Here is a 19,571-nt window from a genome sequence, read left to right as displayed (position 1 = left end):
ATATATGAGTACTACATTATAGAAAAATCAGAAAGCATAAATCATTCATAATTCTACCACTGAGAGATAGCTTTTATCTCACACACTTTTTTTTTTTGGTTTTTCAAGAAAGGGTTTCTCTGTATAGCCCTGGCTGTCCTGGAACTCACTTTGTAGACCAGGCTGTCCTCGAACTCAAAGATCCACCTGCCTCTGCCTCCCGAGTGCTGGGATTAAAGGCATGCGCCACCACGCCCGGCTCTCACACACATTTTATGCCCATATTTTATAGTACTTTTTGTCGGTCTTCTTTTTAAAGATTATTTATTTATATTTTATTTATTTATTTTTAAAGATTTATTTTTTTATGTATATGAGTACACTGTAGCTGTCTTCAGATACGCCAGAAGAGGGCATCAGATCTCATTACAGATGGTTGTAAGCCACCATGTGGTTACTGGGAATTGAACTCAGGACCTCTGGAAGAGCAATCAGTGTTCTTAACTGCTGAGCCATCTCTCCAGCCCCTGCTTTTTGTCAGTCTTTTAGCTATGAATATAAGTACATTTTATTATTTAAGTTCTTTTTAGACTTCCTTTATTCTGTGTGTATATGTGTTTTGCTTACATGTGTGTATGTGTACTACATGTATGTTTGGTACTCAGATCACCTAGAGCTGGAGTCATAGATGGTTGTAGACCACATATGGTTGCTGGGAATTGAACCTAGGTCCTCTGTAAGAGCAGAAAGTACTCTTAATCACCAAGGCACCTCTTTAGCTCCACAGGTACATTTGAAACTGAATTAGTTTGTAACTGTATCATTAACAATTTCCCCGTGGGATTAAATATTTGTCTCAAATGACTATTCTTACTATGTGTATTTTTTAAAAGTTAAGACTTGGTTTCTATATAAAACCTTATTTAGTATCAATGAATTACTGTCATGGCGGTTGGAATATTGGAGAGAATGTGTTTTTTCCATAGTGTAAAAGTTTCCCTGCTATAGACATCAAATGACCAGGTAAACTTGTCTCTAAAAGTCACTGGACTCTTTCTGATGATTACAGGGGTTCTCCACCTTTTTTTGTTTAAAATAAAGGATTATTAATTTGTAAAATAAATAACCTTTTATAAATTAAAAACATAGATAGAATATTAAAAAATGACACACAAGCCGGGCGTGGTGGCGCACGCCTTTAATCCCAGCACTCGGGAGGCAGAGGCAGGTGGATTTCTGAGTTCAAGGCCAGCCTGGTCTACAAAGTGAGTGCCAGGACAGCCAGGGCTTTACAGAGAAACCCTGTCTCAAAAAGCCAAAAAAAAAAAAAAAAAAAAAAAAAAATGACACACAACTCTACTCCTCCACACAACATCTTCGGACACTTGGAGGTATAGTCGTTGGATGGTTTTGTTGATGAGCGTGATAAGGCACAGGCGCGGTGGTAAAGTGTGTGCAGCATCCCTGGGCCTGGGATTCCATCCCCACCACTAAGAAGATGGGCAACAGCAGAAAGCAAGCGACTGGGTCAGACTGCACACCTGCCTGCAGCACACCCCTTACAGGAGGGCGCTGCAGGGGTGGGGCTTTGAGGACCTGAGAGGAAGCAAAGAACAATGTATGTCCTGGATGGTGTTTGTCTCCCACACTAATTTGTGGCTGAGCTGGAGACTGCCGGGGGCATAGAGGGAGGCAGCAGGGAGTTGGAGGCCCAACTGGTGAGGGTGTTCTTATAGCTAGTGTGATGCACTCAGGACTTCTCCTGAGTTCTTGCTAATGTTGCCCTCACTCCCAACAGGAATGTTTTTGAGCTAAACTTCAAGAATGTTAAACTTCCCAGCGGCTACTATGACTTCTCTGTCAGAGTTGAAGGTGACAGCCGTTACATTGCAAACACTGTAGAGGTAGGTGCTTTTCTTGTACCCCTACTGCCACATTAATATATCTCAAATGACCAAGGCACAAAGCCTCCGTCATGTGGTATATTGACTTTTGTGCCTGGGCCAAAGTCCCCTTTGTTCTGGGATTTTAAGCCAGGGCTGCACTCTGTACACTCTTCTCTTCTCTTCCATCCCATCTCCAACTGTGAGGAGCATAGGCTGCCCTTCGCCTTCATTCATTTTTACAATGTAGTTTTCTAATGAGCTGTGGAGTGTTGTGGGTATGGGCCTGACCAGTGCTGTGATCTTAGTCACTCACTTTGATCCTCACACCGTCCTAATTTTGCCTTTGAAGACACCTTTGACATTCTCTTTAAACAAGAAGAATAGGCAACTGGAAGGGTTGACCTTTTCAAAAGCAGGCCCTACTTACTGGGTAGATACTTATTCTGAAGTGTGACAGAAAGGAAGATGTTTTCTGAAACTCCAGGCCTTGCCTCATGTCTGACCTTTTGGGCACAGACAACTGATCTCATCCACTCGCTAGAACATAGATTGGATAGGAATTAATTTTTTGTGTATCTTGAACCTTTAAATTTCGTATGATTTCACTGCAGTTTCCTCTGAGAGGCCCTACTTGCAGCATCACATGTTACCTACTGAGAGGCCTTGTTTTCCTTGTTGCCTTGTCTTTCTTCTCCTGTGCCTTGGAAACGGCTTTTTAGCGACGTTGCTGGGCTGGCACTTGAGGCTTTTGTTCCCTTCATGTTTGTTTCTAGTCACTCACCAAGTGCTGCACAGCCCACTCTAATGTCTTCCAAGAAGCCTTGGTTTTATTAGACACTGCCAATGGCTCTGTATTCTCTCCAGTGTTGGCATCACCCGTGTTTATGGTCTGTAGTCTAGAGGGTTCCTTGTGATTTTTCTTTGTTGTGAGGTTGAGTGCTGTTCTTGTGGTTAATGGGCGGCTTGGGCTTCCTCCCTGTGAACTGTATGTCCATTGCTGGTTTCTTCACTTTCTCCTTACTGGCTTTCAGGAGTAGCATCTGTGCTAGACACTGAGCCATAGTTCTAAACTTCAGGTTTCTTCTCAGTATTATTTTATGGATTCTTGATGTACACAAGTTTTAAAGCTTTTTTTCTTGATTGTGGAGGTGGTATTTATTTCTGTTATTGTTGGGTTTTTGTTGTTGTTGTTTTTTAGGGATGTGTTTGGTACATGCATATGTGTACACTGTGTGCAGATATGCTCACATGTTATATATATGTATAGAGACCAGAGGTGCACCTTAGGTGTCTGTCTCTGTCACTCTCCATTCCTCTGCATTTAAGATAGAATCTGTCACCAAGCAGTGGTGGCGCACGCCTTTAATCCCAGCATTTGGAAGGCAGAGGCAGGTGGATTTCTGAGTTCTAGGCCAGCCTGGTCTACAGAGTGAGTTCCAGGGCAGTCAGGGCTATACAGTGAGAGCCTGTCTCAAAAAAAGACAGAATCTGTCACTGAATATGGAACCTGCCATTTTGCTTGGCTGGCTGGCCAGTATCCACTGAATAGGGGAACCCACTTGTCTCTACACACACGCACGCCCAGTGCTGGTGTAACAGATTTGTACCTCCATGCCAGGGTTTGTCTGGGGACTAGCAAAACCGTGGAGTGACAGGAAGGAGAATGTCAGTTCCCACAAGTTGTTCTCTAACCCCTGTACATCTGCTGAGGCATGCACACACATACTCATACACACACAGATAAATAGAATTAGATTTGTTAAAATAACCCTTCTCATAGCACCTCACGGGGAACTCCTCGGGGCTCCCCTCCAGCGGCCCCCTCCCTCAGGCTCCCCCCCAGCATCAGACACTTCACCTGGTTCCCTCCCTCAGGCTCCCCCACAGCATCAGATACTTCACCTGGTTCCCTCCCTCAGGCTCCCCCACAGCATCAGACACTTCACCTGGTTCTCGGTCTGCTTCCCAGGCCTTCTCCACTTGAGCTGAGCACATTGTATCACCATTATCTCCTACATGTGTTGCTTTTCCTTTAGGCGAGGAACTTCCTGTGGCTAGAAGCCACACTTTGATCGGTTAATGGTCAGTTTCTATAGTAGACTATGTAGAGAAAGAAAAGGAATCTTTTCCCACATTCTAGGGTGTTTAGAACAGGCTGCAGTGTGGTAATCTCCAAATGGGGGGACTTAATGCATTCTTTCTTCTCTCTCTCAATCCCCTCTCCCTTTGCACCCCTCCCTCTTCTCCCCTTCCTTCCTCCCTCTCTTCTCTGTGACTTTATTGAGATATAATTTACAATCCCATGAAATTTACTCATTGGAAGTATGTAGTTAGATATTCTTGGTGTGTGTTTAGAACTGTCTATTCTAGAACATTTTGATCATCCTAGAAAGCAGACTCTTAGCACTAGCCGCTTTCCCGTCCCTCCTGTTTCCAGCCCCAGCATCTACAAATCTACTTTCTCTGTGCTTTCCTCTTCAGGATGCTCATATGACTGGGAGTCACACAATATGCTAACTTCTGCCTCTGGAATTGTTTCTCGTTTAGTACATGCAGTATTTTTAGAATTGTTCATGTTTTACCCTATTTAAGTACTTTATTCATTTGTGGGGCTGACTAAAAAACACGTTGTTTATTTATATTTGGTACTTGTACTTAAACACTGTGTGTTTTTAAGATTTATTTTTATGTATGAGTGTCTTTCTTACCTGCATGTATCTAAGTGCACCAAGTGTGCCTAGTGCCCACAGAGGCCAGAAGAGGGCCTTGGATCCCCAGAAACTGGAGCTAGGGACGGCTGGCTGGGCCATGTGGGTGCTAGTAATCAAACCCAGGCCCTCTGCTGAGCCATCTCGCCACCCCCATCCCACCCCCATACCTCCACTTCCGTTTGCTTCTCTTTTAAATGTTTGACTCAGAAGAGTTCTTTATAGATCTTTGGCTATAATTTCCTTGTCAGATACATGATTTACAGAAATTTTCTCCCACTCTTTAAGTGGTCTTCAGTTTTTCTTGATACTGTCTTTTTAAACGCAAAAGATTTTAATTTATGTTTTCTCTTGTCACTTGTGATTTAGATATTATATAAGAAACCATTTTCTAAACCAAAATCATAGAGATGCTTTTTAATAAGAATTTTATATTTTCAAAAGCTCTTAACCTAAGGTCTTTGATGTGCTTTGAGATGCTTTTGTGTGTCTTTGACCTCTTTCTTCTGGGCATGGAGACTCGGTTGTCCAAGTGCCATTTGTGACAGACTATTCTTTGCTCATTGAATTGTCTTGACATTGTCAGAACTTGATTGGCCATAAATTTAAAGGTTCATTTTTGGACCCAGAATTCAATTCCATTAATCTATTTTGTCTGTAATCCAGTAGTGCCCTGTGGATTATTGTAACACTCGGCTTCTTGAAATGTCAAGTCTGCTGTTTGTCCAAGTGTTTTTGTAGTTGTTGGAAAAACTAAGCACAGAATAGCAGAATTGTCTAATAGCTCCGGATGCAACTGTGGTCAGCCCTTACTGAGACCATTTATTGTCCTGCCCCTTTCCAGGGATGGATAAGCAGAAAAAAAATTTTCTCTTCCACTTTATCACATTGGAGCTCGGTGTGTGTCCATTTGTGTATGTGGGCATGTGTGTGTGTTTTGATTCTTGCTGTATGTAAGTACAACTGTACTATGTAATTTCAGTAATAGTCACCTTTTGAGCCTAAGAACAGGTCAGCAAGCCCTGTTTGCTCCCCCTTCGAGATGCCAGCATTGGTTAGAGTGCATTAGCGGTGCTTCATGTGGAAACCTGTAATAGTACCCATTGACACGGGGCTGGCTGTCAGGGGAACAGGGCTTGGAAGCTTTCATTAGCATTAATTGCCTCTAATGCACCATCATTTTTGACAGTAATAAGCCAAATGGGGAGTTATTACTCTCAGCAGAAAGACCACGTTTCCTGGTGTTTAAACATTTTGGGGGTGTATGTATATAGGATACACTGCAAGCAATGAAAGAGGTGGTGTGTTCTCCTGTGTAAAGCAGGCCTGTGCATTACAGTGGGCACACAGCCCCTTTCCTGTTTGAGACTAACCCCACAACACTGGTTTGAAGGAAGAGTTAGTTAACCAACTGGGACTCTACGGAGTCTTAAAACAGGCCTGCAAAAGTTCTGGTTTTTATTGCACACTTTGCTGTAAAAGAGTGGCATAGGAATGCTTTTCTTATGACTGTTTCCAGAAGTCCATTTGTTGTGAGATATTTTTAGGAGCAAAGGTTTGTTTTAAGCTGTTCTGTCTATTCGCTAACAGTCCTGCAGTGTTTCTGTGCAGCAGGGCGTTTGGCAGCCTTTTAAAATAGGAAAGCAAAGTCAACTACTCAAGTTCACTCAGTTTGCCATTCCTTGTGTGCGTTCCTTGTGTGCATTCCTTGTGTCTGTATCGTCTGGGAACGTGTGAGGCGATTCCTTCAGTGTAAACACTCAGTGCAGTCCTGATGAGCAGGCTCTGATGGCTGTGTTTCTGCTCATGGGTAAGAAACTTGACGGCTTCCTTATTGCTATGTTTAGGATACTCTGAAAGAGCCTTGTCTGATCCTTATCTACTTGTCTGTCTCTATCTACTGAGAGAAAAAAAAAGATTACTTTGAATATTAAATGTATTCTTTGACAATTTCATACATGCACACGGTGCATTCTTGCTACAGCCCCCTCCCTCTCTTAGTCCTCTCCACCCTCGTCAGCTCCTCTCCTCCCTACAAGTCTCCCTCCTATTCTCACATTTTTGTTTTGTTTCTGTTTTTGCCTGTTTTGAATTTTAAAAACAGGAATTAAATATACATGTAGATGTGTGGGTTTTTTTTTCAAAGTACAGGAAAAGAATAATATGAGTCTTTCTCCATGCTCTCAGCTCAGTCGTTCTCAGAGAAGTCTGTCTGTCATCAATAGCTTCTGGGTGCTAAGAAAAAGTAAAAGATGAGGCTCTGTAGACCAGGCTGGCCTCGAACTCAGAAATCCACCCTGCCTCTGCCTCCCAAGTGCTGGGATTAAAGGCGTGCGCCACCACGCCCGGCGACTCAATGGGTTAAGAGTACTTGCTGCTCTTCCAGAAGACCTGAGTTTAGTTCCCAGCGTCCATATCTGACAGTTCACAACTGCCTATAACTGCAGCTCTTGGGGATCTAATAGCTCTGTCCTCCAAGGACAGCGTGCACACATGTGTATGGAGCAGCCACACTCAGACACATACACATCATTTAAAATAATATATTTTTAAGGTAATAGAAAAAAGCTTTTTTATTTGTCGTGGAGGGATCATTTGATAAAGTTATATTTTTTGTCTTTATCACAAGTAGAAGTGTATACCAGTCTGGCCACATGTGTTGTTCAGATTTCTTGGGCAGCGTCTTTGCCTGAGCTTTCCGATTGTGTGTTGTCTGATAGAAATACCAAGAACCTCTATAGACCTGACTTCATATAAGAGAGCTTGATCTGATTCTGAACCTACCCTGTGTGTGGCTAGTTCTTCTATGGCTTGCTTGTGTGTGGTAAGGTGTGTTGGGGGTATTTCTTTCCATAGCTTGCCTGTGTAGTGAGTTGGAGGTGGGGCTTTTAGTTCTTCCCATGCTTGCCTGTGTGTATATGTGTGTGTATATTGGGGGAGGGGATGCATTTAATTTTTTCCCTGGCTTGTCCATTTGATGATTTGCTTCTCCTGCCTCTGCTGCTGTAACCGTGGAGATACCTGTCTCATTGCCAGGCAGCCATGCCAGATAGAATTCTGCCAGTGAGTGGCTGTGTATCCACTAAAAGAGTCCGACAGCCTCTGATCAGAACTCTTTCACATTCCCAAGTTTTCTTCAACAAAACAAAAAATTATTCAGCCAGATAACTGAAGCTGCTGTTACACAATGGTTTTTTATCGAAGCAGGAGAAAAGACTGCTAAAAGGTGTTCCTTTGCTTTTCTTGTTTTGGTCTTGATTTGAGCTGTCATACCTTGGTGTGGCCCCTTAAAAAATGCCATGGCTCTTCTTCCAGTATTTGTACAGGTTGCTCTTTTCCTTGGTCCCAGCAGTTAAGCAAAACGATTGGATCTGCCAAGGATCTCTCTGTTATACTCAAGCCTGCCATGTTGAAGGATTCATGAATACATTTGCACATGTGCACAAAAATGTGCCTTGCCTTTGCATAATTTACACATTCAGACTTAGATTTTTAACATGTTTTCTGTATCTTTTAGGTATTTACATTTATTTTAACCTAACTTTAAAATTTATTTCCTGGCATTAGGAATGTTTATAAAGGAAGAGCCAGGATGGTCTGGTTTGCACTAGAACAGATTCCAGATCTTACTGGTTGGAAACAACCAAGGGTTTTTTTTTTTTGCCTACAACAGGAGTATTTAGTGAGTCAGTTGGAGGCTCTGCTTCATGTCATCTTATCAGAAAGCCTGACTAAAGGAGCAAGCCTGTGTCTGGACATAGTTTGTGTTCTTAAGACTTCCACAAAAATAATATCGTCTCCTTCTCCTCACATTTATGCTTCTCAGTGACTCCAAGGGGAACAGAGGCCATAGTGTGCCGACCAGTACACAGTAGTGGGAGCTACTTGACTAACAGTATGGAGATTCGCCATGGCATCTGACATCTGCGTGGAGAGGGTTACTGCACGAAAACTTAGTAAGAGGCAGAGCCTGATCAGGATTCTGATCCCTGATCATGCCCTCTGCAGTCTCTGATGCCCACACCTGACATAGCACTGCCTTCCTGCTGTGTAGAATGACATGGCTTTACGGAGCCAGGGCCTTCCATAGAGTACATGCCGAGTAAATCCTTGCAGTCGGCAGGACTTCCCAGCATGAGTTATTTAGACCTTACTTAAGGACCACTCCATGTTTGGTTGGTTGGTTTTTGGTTTTTTGAGGTGATCTGTATAGCCTGGGGTGTCCTGGAACTTGCTCTATAGACCAGGCTGACCTCGAAATCAGAGATTGACTGCCTCTGGCTCCTGCGTGCTGGAATTAAAGGCGAGCACCACCACCGCCGCCAGGTTATTAACTTTAAGGATCTTCCTTTTTTTTTTTTTTTTTTTTTTATTAAAACAAAACAAACAAACAAAAACTTGCCCTGCTTTTCCAACTTTGAAGATACATGTGAAATCTAGAGATGTAATGAAGGGCAAGAGCCGGGTCTTACCACTTAGGGCTCAGGATGGGGCTGGGGAAAGGTGCATCTGGCCTGGTTTACAGTGGTCTCGAAGACTCCTATCCTAGAATTCTTGTCCTGTCTTTATTCACTTTTAAGAGAACATTTTACAGTTTGGGTTATAGGTCAGTAGGTAAAACACTTGCCAAGCATAGACAAAGCTGTGTAAAGCCAGACATGGTGGCACACCTTTCTACTCCAGCCAGCCATTTAGGAGGTGGAATCAGAAGGATCAGTAGTTCAAGGCCAGCCTAGGCCATATGGGATGGACTCAAAAACATAAGAAAGGAGCTGGGCCTTTAGTCCCAGCATTCGGGAGGCAGAGGCAGGCGGATTTCTGAGTTCAAGGCCAGCCTGGTCTACAGAGTGAGCTCCAGGACAGCCAGGGCTATATAGAGAAACCCTGTCTCTAAAAACCAAATAAATAAATAAATAACAAAAAAAAAGTAAGAAAGGAAGGAAAAAAGTAGAAAATATTGTTCTGTGGCTGTGACTTGGTGGTGGTCCTTATCTACCAAATATAGGAGATTCTAGATTATATGCACATGGACACACACACACAGAGGAAGGCTTTGGTATACATGTCTCATACCCATCAGGTGATGAATGTCTTTCATGTTTTGCTGTAGCTTCGAGTCAAGATCTCCACTGAAGTTGGCATCACAAATGTTGATCTTTCCACTGTGGATAAGGATCAGAGCATTGCACCCAAAACTACCCGGTAAGTGGGCTGCCACCTGGGCCTGAGGACCCCCAAGCTTCAGAGCTGGAAAGAACATAACCAAGGCACTGTTCCCTACTCGCCACCCCCACCCCACCAGCTGGTGTCTCTGTGATGGCAGTGACCCCACTCTCATCCCAAATTCAAGAGACTATGGTTTCAGTGGTGTTGCTCTAGGGATCCTCGTGGGCAGGTCCCAGATGTGGGCCTGCTAGTTGTTCATGCTAGTGTTTGGTTCATGAGCCAACTCTGTTACCTCAGGGAATCAACCTCTATCTAGTCCACTCTTCCGAGGAAACAGTGGGTTAATCTGTATTGTACTGCAGTCTTGTCTTCAGAGTCCTGAATAAGCCTTTGGTGTGTCCTAATGGAAACTTTCTGGCCAGTGGTAGTCTAAATCCAGTTTGAAAGCCTTAGACCTAGCTCTTAAACAGTGCTTCTCAACCTTCCTGATGCTGTGACCCTTTGATACAGTGACCCCCAAATACAAGGTTATTTTTGTTGCTACTTCATAAGTGCAATTTTGCTACTGCTAATGAGTTGTAACGTAGATATGGTGACTGACGAGCTGAGAACTGCTGTAAGACCAGTGTGCCTCTACTACATGGAAGCTCCTGGTGCCCTGGGCACCGCTTCAGAATCTTGTTTTGTTTTGTTTTTTAAGTGCAAACTCCTAGGGAACCATTAACATTTTTAACATAAAAACATGGAACACTTCAAATTTGCATGTCACCTTTGCACAAGAGCCATAATGGTCTCTGTATCATGACAGATTTTTAACACAAGTGGTGCTGAAGTAACACTAGCCATTAACATTTGATCAGGATTGGCCAGAATGCTTGGTGAAGACCATTTGTCAGTATCACCTAGACCCCTATTTTTGGGGGTAGCATGGGAGGGGTTTGTCTTTGGTGTAGCTCAGATCCCAACTGTACTCTGATGGAGTGGCTGTAGAGGCAGGGAAACTCTAAAGCTATTTTGAAGGCAAGGCATGCTTTAAGCTGCTTTTTCATTGGAGGCATGTAGAGCTAGATTTTATGCCCTGTAGCGTTAGTGGGGAGCAGTGTTTGAGAATGCACTACAGTAATGTCTGGAAAAGTGGTTTGCAAAGTTAATTCTCTGTAGACTTGGTCTTCGTTAGTCAATATAAACTGAGAATGTAAAATGAAGCCAGGTGTGATCTCTGTAACTGGTTGGCTTGCTGACCCTCAGCTGTCTTTCTCTGAAGTCCCAGGAGACCTCTATGGAAAGACAGCTTTCCTCATCAGGTCTGCCTTCCAAGAAAATGTCTTTTTAAAAGCCAATTTCACAGCAGAAGAATAAATTGAGACGGTCCAGGAAACAAAGCATAAAAAAGAAAATGCCTAGCACCCCTTCTGCTTTGCACCCCAGCCTCCTGCCCCTGTCAGCCTCAGTGCTGCTGGCGGCGTCGACCTGTGACTGTCCCTCTGCACTCTGTCAGCCCTGCAGTGTGCACGTACGCTCCCTGCACCTGAGCTGGGCCAGTTAAGGGCACGAGTCAGTGAATGAAGGCCTGGAGGTATACATTCTCATAGAGCGTTTCCCCAGACCCTGGGTCAGGTTTTCTCTGTGTTTTTCCTCAGTCCTGGCCTGCAGCTGAGATTGGAGGCTTAGTGGTCGGGTCAGCCTTTCTGGTCCACCTTGGCTGGCATGCATGAGACCCTGAGTTCTAGCTCCAGCACCAAATAAACAAAACAAAACAAAGACAGAAAAGAAAATGCCTCTTCAGTACAGCTGTATTGATCCGCTCGGCCTCTAGGCCACAGATATTTTTGTACGTTAGTTGGTCCACCTTGGAAGTGGTGAAATGGGACAGGGCTGGTGGGACTGTTATTATCTCTGTTTTCAGACAGGGAGATGCTGGGAAAAGACTGTCTGATGTGTATATAAAATAATCTCTTTCAGGGTGACCTACCCAGCCAAAGCCAAGGGTACATTCATCGCAGACAGCCATCAGAACTTTGCCCTGTTTTTCCAGCTGGTAGATGTGAATACCGGTGCGGAGCTCACCCCTCACCAGGTCAGGAAGTGGCCCCTGTTGTTCTCCTGTCCAGAAATTGAATGTCCACCAGAGCAGTGATGCTCTGACACAGATGCAAATATCACATTCCCATTTGCAGAGAGCCTGGCTGCACCCTGACTGTCTGGTCAGCCTGTCCATGTCCCATTACTCCCTCGGTAGTGAGGGAGACCCAGTAACTGAATACACACATTTTTAGAAAAAGGAAAAAGATGAGCTCAGCTCAGCGGCTGAGATGCTAGTCCTAGAAGCTTGGGGTAGCTGAGACAGGAAGATAAGCTCAGGTTTTCTTGGGAGAAATAACGCTTTTCTCTCACATTCTGTTTAGCTCTGCTGTATCCATCGGCACTGTGGTTCTCCTCCTCCGCTGTTCACTAGCATCACCCAAGGCCTTGTTAAAAACCACGTGCTTTTAATGTAAGATTTTCATAGTGTTTAGACCGTATAAGAAGGGCCCGCAAGGCGGATGACTCTGGGTAAATGTTCTTGCTATGCAAGCCTGACAATGTGAGTTCCCTCCTGGAACCCATTTAAAACCAGAGGATTAACAACTACACAGACTTGGCCTCCAGACACACGCTACTGTCCATTCCTGTGCTTAGGTCATTCCCTCTCACACACAATAAAGAGTGTTTTAAAGGAGCTAAAAAGATTTTCAACCATTTCCCCAGCAATGTGCTTGTCCTCTGACACCTTCCCTAGCTTCCCACCTCTCTGGTCCTTCTCAGTTGTCAAGGACTGATCCTGACCATGTCACATGTGGTTAGGTGTTGTACAAAGGGAATTTTAGGTAAATATTCTGAGTGCTGAAAGACAAACATTGTCAAAGCCAGTGGCCTTTGGTGTGCTGTGCTGGTGTGTTAGCCAGAGCCTGTGGACCGCTGACGTGGGTTTGTTTGCAGGCCCTGTCTCTTGTGGCCATAGATTCTGTGTATACCTGTGCCACTAGAATAGCCCTGGCTGTTGAGTTTCTCCCTGCTTTAACCCACAAACTTCAGGTAGCTTAGCCAGGACCTGTGTTCAAACTGACTTTTAAGCACTTGAGCCTCAGCATTTTCCAGTTCTCTCCCAGAAGGACATTTGCCAGCCACATAGCACGAGGAAGAAAATGAAAAGAAATGAGAAGACTAAATGGAGGTGGGGGTGAGGCACGATAATGTAAGGAATGGGGCTTTGTCTGGATTCTGCCAGCTTCTTTCTGTAATCTGTGACTTAGTGGTGTGACATTTGAAAATGAGTGTGGCAGTACAGATGGCAGACAGGCATCCTCTCCCCACCCCTGGGCAAGACTGATTGCCTGAGTCAGGATGCTCTGCGCTGTGGGCTCCCTTCCCTCAATAGTGTGGTGTGTGTACTCTCAAATGAGATTTATGCTTTATGTGTAGGTGCAGCGCTAGCTGTGTTGCTATGGCAACTCATTTAATGCTCTAGCCTTCTAACCTATAAATTGGAGCCAGCCACTTGTCTTGTTGAATTCTTTGCCTTGAAGCCTTTGAAAGGAAAACCTTGTGTGGATATTAAGTTTTGTTGCAGTGCTAACACACATTGACAAGACCTTAGTTTCTTATACCATAACTGACTAGACTCAGAACCACTGTACTGAGGCTGGACAGGTACAGATGGATGGTGGTCGAGTGGCTCCTACTTCCCAGGCTCTGTGCTTCATGCTTCACACGCAGGCACACAGGCATCTTTAACATATTTCTGTGGTAAAGATGGAGAAGTCAAGGTACAGGAGATTAAGTGATAGGGCTACTATCACTCAGCTACTAAGTGATAGGGCTGGTCGCTGTGTTCAGAGCCAGGCTCTTTGTGACATCAGGCTGCTCTGTCCACTTAGAACTCTGCTTGCTATCAGCAGCAGAGCCTCTACTGCTACATCTTGAGCTGGAAACACTAGGAAATTGAAAGCGAGCCTCATGCCGTTCCACCTCGTTTCCCTCTCTTGGCTCTCTGGTGAAGAAGTTAATTGGGCAGCAGAGTGGCCAGAAGATGGCAGGAGGGCAATTGCTCACACTAGGTGTTCAGCCTCCGAGTCGCTGAGCATTGCTGGACAGCTAAGCCAATATTCTCTCCTTTGTCAAGCAGAAAGTTGTCCCTGGGGTAGGAACTAGGGTAAGATGGCTACTCTCTCCCCTCTGAAGAGCCTGAGCCAGAGCTCTTGCTATGACAAACGAGTAGGACTCTCTATTCCTGGCCAACTCGGTGTTGGACCCTCTGATCAGATGGAATTCTTGTTCTCTCCAGACGTTTGTTCGACTTCATAACCAGAAGACTGGCCAGGAAGTGGTGTTTGTTGCTGAGCCAGATAACAAGAATGTATATAAGTTTGAACTGGACACCTCTGAAAGGAAGATTGAATTTGACTCTGCCTCTGGCACCTACACACTCTACTTAATCATCGGGGATGCCACATTGAAGAACCCCATCCTCTGGAACGTGGTATGTGCCTGTTAGGCGCCTAGGTGAGGGCTGCGGCGCCACACCTGTGAGACATAGGGTCCCACGCTGCAGCCTTAGCACATAGTAGATACCAATTGATCAGACAAATGAATGAAATACACACATCCCATGAATTTCTATAACTATTTTATTGGAAAGGTTTTCTGGTTACAGAAGGCATTGGGGCATTCATCGATGAACAAATAGTCTAGGTCTTTGGGATCTGTTGTAGCCTGGGGAAGAAGAGGGCAGGGAGTGGACTGTAGGTGTGCAGAGCGCTAGTTAACCGTGTCCAGCAATTACGTGATTGTGCATTAGGTTTCATGGTTCTTCCTGACCGGCCTTACTTTTTTGATAGTTCCGATGACAGAAACATGAAATGCAGCTTTAGAGCAAGAGATTAAGTAAGGAACCATGGGGCTTCTTGGAAGAGTATCTGGGAGTGCATGTTAAGGAGCAGCCTCCAGAGAAGGGAGATGGAGGCTTCTGAGCCTTTAGTCTAAGGAAGGAGCAGGAAGTAGAGTGTGTTTGGGAAGTGGCAGAGGGCAGTTAGCAAAGTCAGCCAGGCCTGTCTCCCTGCAGGATGAAGGGGCAGCTGCCTTTCTTCTGCTACTTCCAAGATTCCCTTTCTTCTTCTGGACTTGATACTTTTGTGCCATTTTTTTTTTTTAATGTGATTAAATCACACTTCGCAGGGACACCTGGCAGTGTCATGATGACAGCCAGTGCGCCAGCTGGGGTTTTCTGTAATGAGCAGCTCTAGGGGGGCTTTCCCACTATGCCAGTAGGAAATTGGAATCCTTACTCTAAAAGGCACTTTTGGCAAATGCTGGGTTTGTTTTAGAGATTTTCTTTTTTGGGGGGGTGGCGGGGGAGTTCGAGACAGGGTTTCTCTGTATAGCCCTGGCTGTCCTGGAACTCACTCTGAAGACCAGGCTGACCTCAAACTCAGAAATCCGCCTGCCTCTGTCCCCCTTTGCTGGATTAAAGGCGTGCGCCACCACGCCCGGCTGTTCTTGAGATTTTCATTGCCTCGTTTGTCAGCTCATGGATGACAAGTGATTGGACTGTGGAGAGCCTTTTTGGCGTGGACTTGGCCTTTTCTTCCCCTGTACCTCTAAACACCAGTCTTGTTTTTTCAGGCTGACGTGGTTATCAAGTTCCCTGAAGAAGAAGCCCCCTCTACTGTGCTGTCCCAGAACCTTTTTACCCCAAAACAGGAAATTCAGGTAAAGTTCAAAGGTGTTATCCACTAAACCTAGTGCTGAAATGGACTCAGGGAGAGAAAACTGCAAACTCATGGGCTATGGCTCTGTCCCTTCGGCCTGTTTGCACGTGGTGCTCTATGGTGTGAGCCTTACCGCCCTGGGAATTGGGCGGGGCAAGTTAGTGGTCCCATCTTCCAGCTGAAAACACAGCAGAGATGACACCAGATCCCAGACACTAGATCCCAGGCCACCCCTGGGCAATCCTGGGCAGATTCTTGTCTGTCTCAGGCCACTCCCTTCCTTGTCACACAAAATAAACCCTACCCAGCCCAGCCCATCAGAGGTTAGGACCAAAATAGATAAGTAAGGAGAGGCTTTTCAGTCTCTCTGAAAGCCTTCCTAGAATAAACACAGGTAAGGAATGTGAGGTAGGTCCCGCAGTGCACTGCTCTGCCATCGTGAGATTCAGTCCTCTTAGCAGCATGGAGCCTACTTGTGAGTGAGTAGGGAGTGTGAAGAGAGAGACTAGCCAGGGGTGGCGGCCTGCACCTGTACTCCCAGCATCCACCGATGCAGAGGCAGAGGCAAGAGGATCCTAGGTTCCAAGCAGTAAAATAAAGGATGGGGCCTCAAAGGGCAGGGGGAGGAGTCTTTCTAAATCCGTGTCATGCTCTATGGCATCGTTCAGGATTAGCAGGGTTTACTGTGACAAGGAAGGGGGCTGGGGGCAATACAGGGTCCACTAGGGGCGGCAGTCATGACAGGCAGCACTAGGAAACCATGTCAGCCAAGAGGAGCCGCAGTGAGAACATGGGGCTGCAGGCTCGAGCAGAGCTCCCTCCCGCAGGAGCTGGCTTGGCTGCTCATTGGCGAGTGGGAAAGAGGCCATACATGAAGAACAGACACTTGCAAAGATGGGAGTGCACAATGTCCCAGCTCATCTGTCCCTCCCTAGTCCCATTTCTTTACTTAGAAACTGAGGCACAGGGTTCCATGCCTCTAGTCTCACGGCCAAACATCGTTTGGGCCCGAGTATATTCTGTGGACTCCTAGTGCATTGCTACATCTGCTATCCCAGGCTGTTGAGGTGAGCTCAAGCCTCAGAGATACGCTATTATCCAGCTTCCTGGCTTGACTCCAGAAGTTAAACAGATCTGGTGAGGGTGGTCTGTTCAGGTGATCTCTAGAGCCCTGACTACGGAATAGAAGAGTAAATTAAGGGTGGCCCATCTGTAACGAGGCCCTGATGGATTCTAAAGGGGTTGCAATTACTGTTAGTTGGTCAAGTATAGCAGGGCAGTAACATGACCTAGGAACCCAGGAACATTTCTGAGGTCTGGAGTCCTTGGGTGTAATGTCCAAGTCAGCCCTAGGCCTGAGCCTTCTTTCTGACACAGCCAGGTGACCCTGGGTAGCCTCTAAATGACAGTCTTTGAGGAGAAAGGTTAGCCATACACTGGCTGGAACCAGAACAGTGGCCTGGGAAGCGATGCCTGGGATCTGAGAAGCAGCATAAAGTCAGTCAAAGCCTTGGCCTCTAGGAGGTATTTCCTCTCCTCAGTTGTTGGCATTTAGTCCCATCTGAGAAGGACACAGTCTGAAACTTTGTGATGTGTCCTCTCTTGTCAGCACCTGTTCCGAGAGCCTGAGAAGAGGCCCCCCACAGTGGTGTCCAATACATTCACGGCCCTCATCCTCTCGCCCTTGCTCCTGCTCTTTGCACTGGTAAGTCGCCATCATTAGTGTGGGCAGTGTATCTGGCTCCAGGCAGGACAGATGTAGCCATTCCAAGAGTCTTTGTGCTCTGGCCTAAGCATAGCTCTAGAGGTGTCCAGCAGCTGTGACTTGAACTAATAGGCAGAAACTTTTAGAATAAGCAGGGTTCCCCATGGTGGGGGAAGAGCCAAATAAATGCATCCATTAATAAACACATGAGAAAATTGCTGCCAGCAGTGACCAGTGTGCAGTCTGAGACCCTCTGCAGGCATACTCCAAAGAGATCAGGTGTGAGGAAAATGGAGGTTCTGTGTTGATAGCTTAAGAATGGAGAGCAAGCTGTGCATTCCAGATCTCCTAGGAGCATGAAGCTGGAATGATCGGGAGGTCCACTGAGAAGATGTGTTAATTAGTCTGCCCACACAATGAATCGGTGTGCCAGTTGTTAGCAGACTGACAGATTGCACACTGATGCCAACAGGTGTTACAGAAAGAGGCTGGCAAGGAGACTAGGTAAAGTCAGTGCAATCCTCTTCAAGGAAAAGTGTTTAAAACTGTGTTCATGTTGGTCAGCTGAGGAGGAAACACCGTGGATGTTGTAAGGGAAGGAAATTCCAACTTTAATAGTGATGTGTAGCTGGGGGGTGGTGGCAGCCACAGCAGAGGAGGCAGCACTCAGGAGGCAGAGGCAGGCAAATATCTGAGTTTGAAGTCAGCATGATCTACAGCAATGAGTTCCAGGACAGCCAGAGCTACACAGAGAAATGCGTCTCGACCAAAAAAAAAAGTTTGTGTGTGTATATATACATATGCATATGTATATACATACATGTATGAGTTTTTTGGGTTTGTTTTGTTTTTTTAGAGACAGGGTTTCTCTGTGTAGCCCTGGCTGTCCTGGAACTCACTTTGTAGACCAGGCTGGCCTCAAGTTCACAGGGATCTGGCTGCCTCTGCCTCCCAGCTGCAGGAACCAAAGGTGTGTGTCGTCACTACACCTGATTTATGTTCACTTTTTCTTTTAAAGATTTATTTTATGTATGTGAGTACACTGTCACTTTCTTCAGACACACCAGAAGAGGGCATCGGATTCCATTATAGATGGTTGTGAGTCATCATGTGGTTGCTGGGAATTGAACTCAGAACCTTTGGAAGAGCAGTCAGATGGCTCTTAACCACTGAGCCATCTCTCCAGCCCTTATGTTCACTTAAAAAAAAAAAAAGACTGTCTTGGACCAGATGTGTAGACTACAGATTGAGTTCCAAGACACCCAGGACTATATAGAGAAACCCTGTCTTGACCCCCACCCCTGGCACCCGGCCCCTGGAAAAAATTATTTTTTTCTTGACTGTGTAGATTGTGCTGGCCATGAAATCACAGAGAATGTGTCCTCTACTTCCAGATTGCCATGAAATTAATGCCAGACTCCATTTATATATTTTAACCAATAAACTTTTTTCCTTTGTTTCCCTGAAAATCATAAACATAGGTACATAACCTCGAAGGTGAGAGAATTTGGGCAAACAAAACTCTAGGTGTTATTTTTGGCAGGTTACCTGTGTTTTAAGTGAAAACTACAAAGCTTGCCACAAGCTTTCAAACAGGCCTGGTGTGCGGGTGCTTTTATATTGGGGTGATGGAGTTTCAGGAGACACAGACTCTATCCTGAGAGCACGTTCCTGCTGCCTGCCTACAGCACTGACTCCTAGAGAACTTAGTGGAAGGATCAGTCATTTTTGATCGATGCAGCTTCTTTCAGAGGGAAGAAGGGACAGTTCTTCCTGAGGACGTAGAGCAGTGTGCTTGTCACCTAGGGAAATCTCAGTCCTTCTAGTGTATGTGAACTTTGAAGCTCTGGGGCTCGGATCAGTGTTGGCATAGAATGTGTCGCCACACTTTCACATTTTAATCTTCTTTTTCTCGCTCACTCAGTGGATCCGGATTGGAGCCAATGTCTCCAACTTCACATTTGCTCCTAGCACAGTTATCTTCCACCTGGGACATGCTGGTAAGTGCCCCCGGCTGCTAATTCCATTTAACCTCCTCTGACATTTTGCCTGCCCACGCTAAAGCCCTGTTAAGTAAGCCCACAACCTATTAACTATAATGGCTTAATAGCACAACATTTCCCTCTTCCTCCTGGCCTTTCAGCACAGTTAATATGATGATAAACCTGTTTGGCCTGCCAGCTTACAACAGCTGTCATTCTATTGGGCCTCATTGTACCGGGAGGCTGTGGCAAGCCATTTACCCTCATTTAATAGCCCCGTTCATTTCCAGAGATTACTCGCTTAGTGTGTCTTTTCTGGATGAAGAGCATTTAATGCCGTTTCCAAAGGTTATCTTTCCCACCACAATGATCTTCACATTTGCTGGCAGCCCGGGCGT

At 45.4% G+C, this 19,571-nt stretch overlaps 1 protein-coding gene and 1 non-coding gene across 3 annotated transcripts in view; one reads left to right on the top strand and one right to left on the bottom strand.

Moving 5' to 3' along the window:
* Nucleotides 1-19,571, top strand: part of Rpn2 (ribophorin II) — a 47,448-nt gene that overhangs the window by 22,217 nt on the left and 5,660 nt on the right. For both annotated transcript variants that reach the window (XM_021156958.3, XM_021156957.3), the window contains exons 9-15: nucleotides 1,778-1,883; nucleotides 9,684-9,775; nucleotides 11,702-11,816; nucleotides 14,064-14,258; nucleotides 15,401-15,487; nucleotides 17,096-17,191; nucleotides 19,116-19,191. In XM_021156958.3, coding sequence (XP_021012617.1) covers nucleotides 1,778-1,883; nucleotides 9,684-9,775; nucleotides 11,702-11,816; nucleotides 14,064-14,258; nucleotides 15,401-15,487; nucleotides 17,096-17,191; nucleotides 19,116-19,191 — 767 coding nt within the window. The remainder of the gene's footprint in view (nucleotides 1-1,777; nucleotides 1,884-9,683; nucleotides 9,776-11,701; nucleotides 11,817-14,063; nucleotides 14,259-15,400; nucleotides 15,488-17,095; nucleotides 17,192-19,115; nucleotides 19,192-19,571) is intronic.
* On the bottom strand, nucleotides 10,476-10,578 carry LOC147005746 (U6 spliceosomal RNA). The gene has a single exon (XR_015046579.1). It is a non-coding gene; the product is annotated as a U6 spliceosomal RNA (small nuclear RNA).

The sequence above is a fragment of the Mus caroli genome, unplaced genomic scaffold (genome assembly GCF_978045245.1).
Source record: "Mus caroli unplaced genomic scaffold, Mus_caroli_1 scaffold_2, whole genome shotgun sequence".
In the NCBI taxonomy this organism is placed as follows: domain Eukaryota; kingdom Metazoa; phylum Chordata; class Mammalia; order Rodentia; family Muridae; genus Mus; species Mus caroli.
Note: the sequence above shows the minus strand (reverse complement) of the source record. Positions and strands in the feature narration are given on the sequence as shown.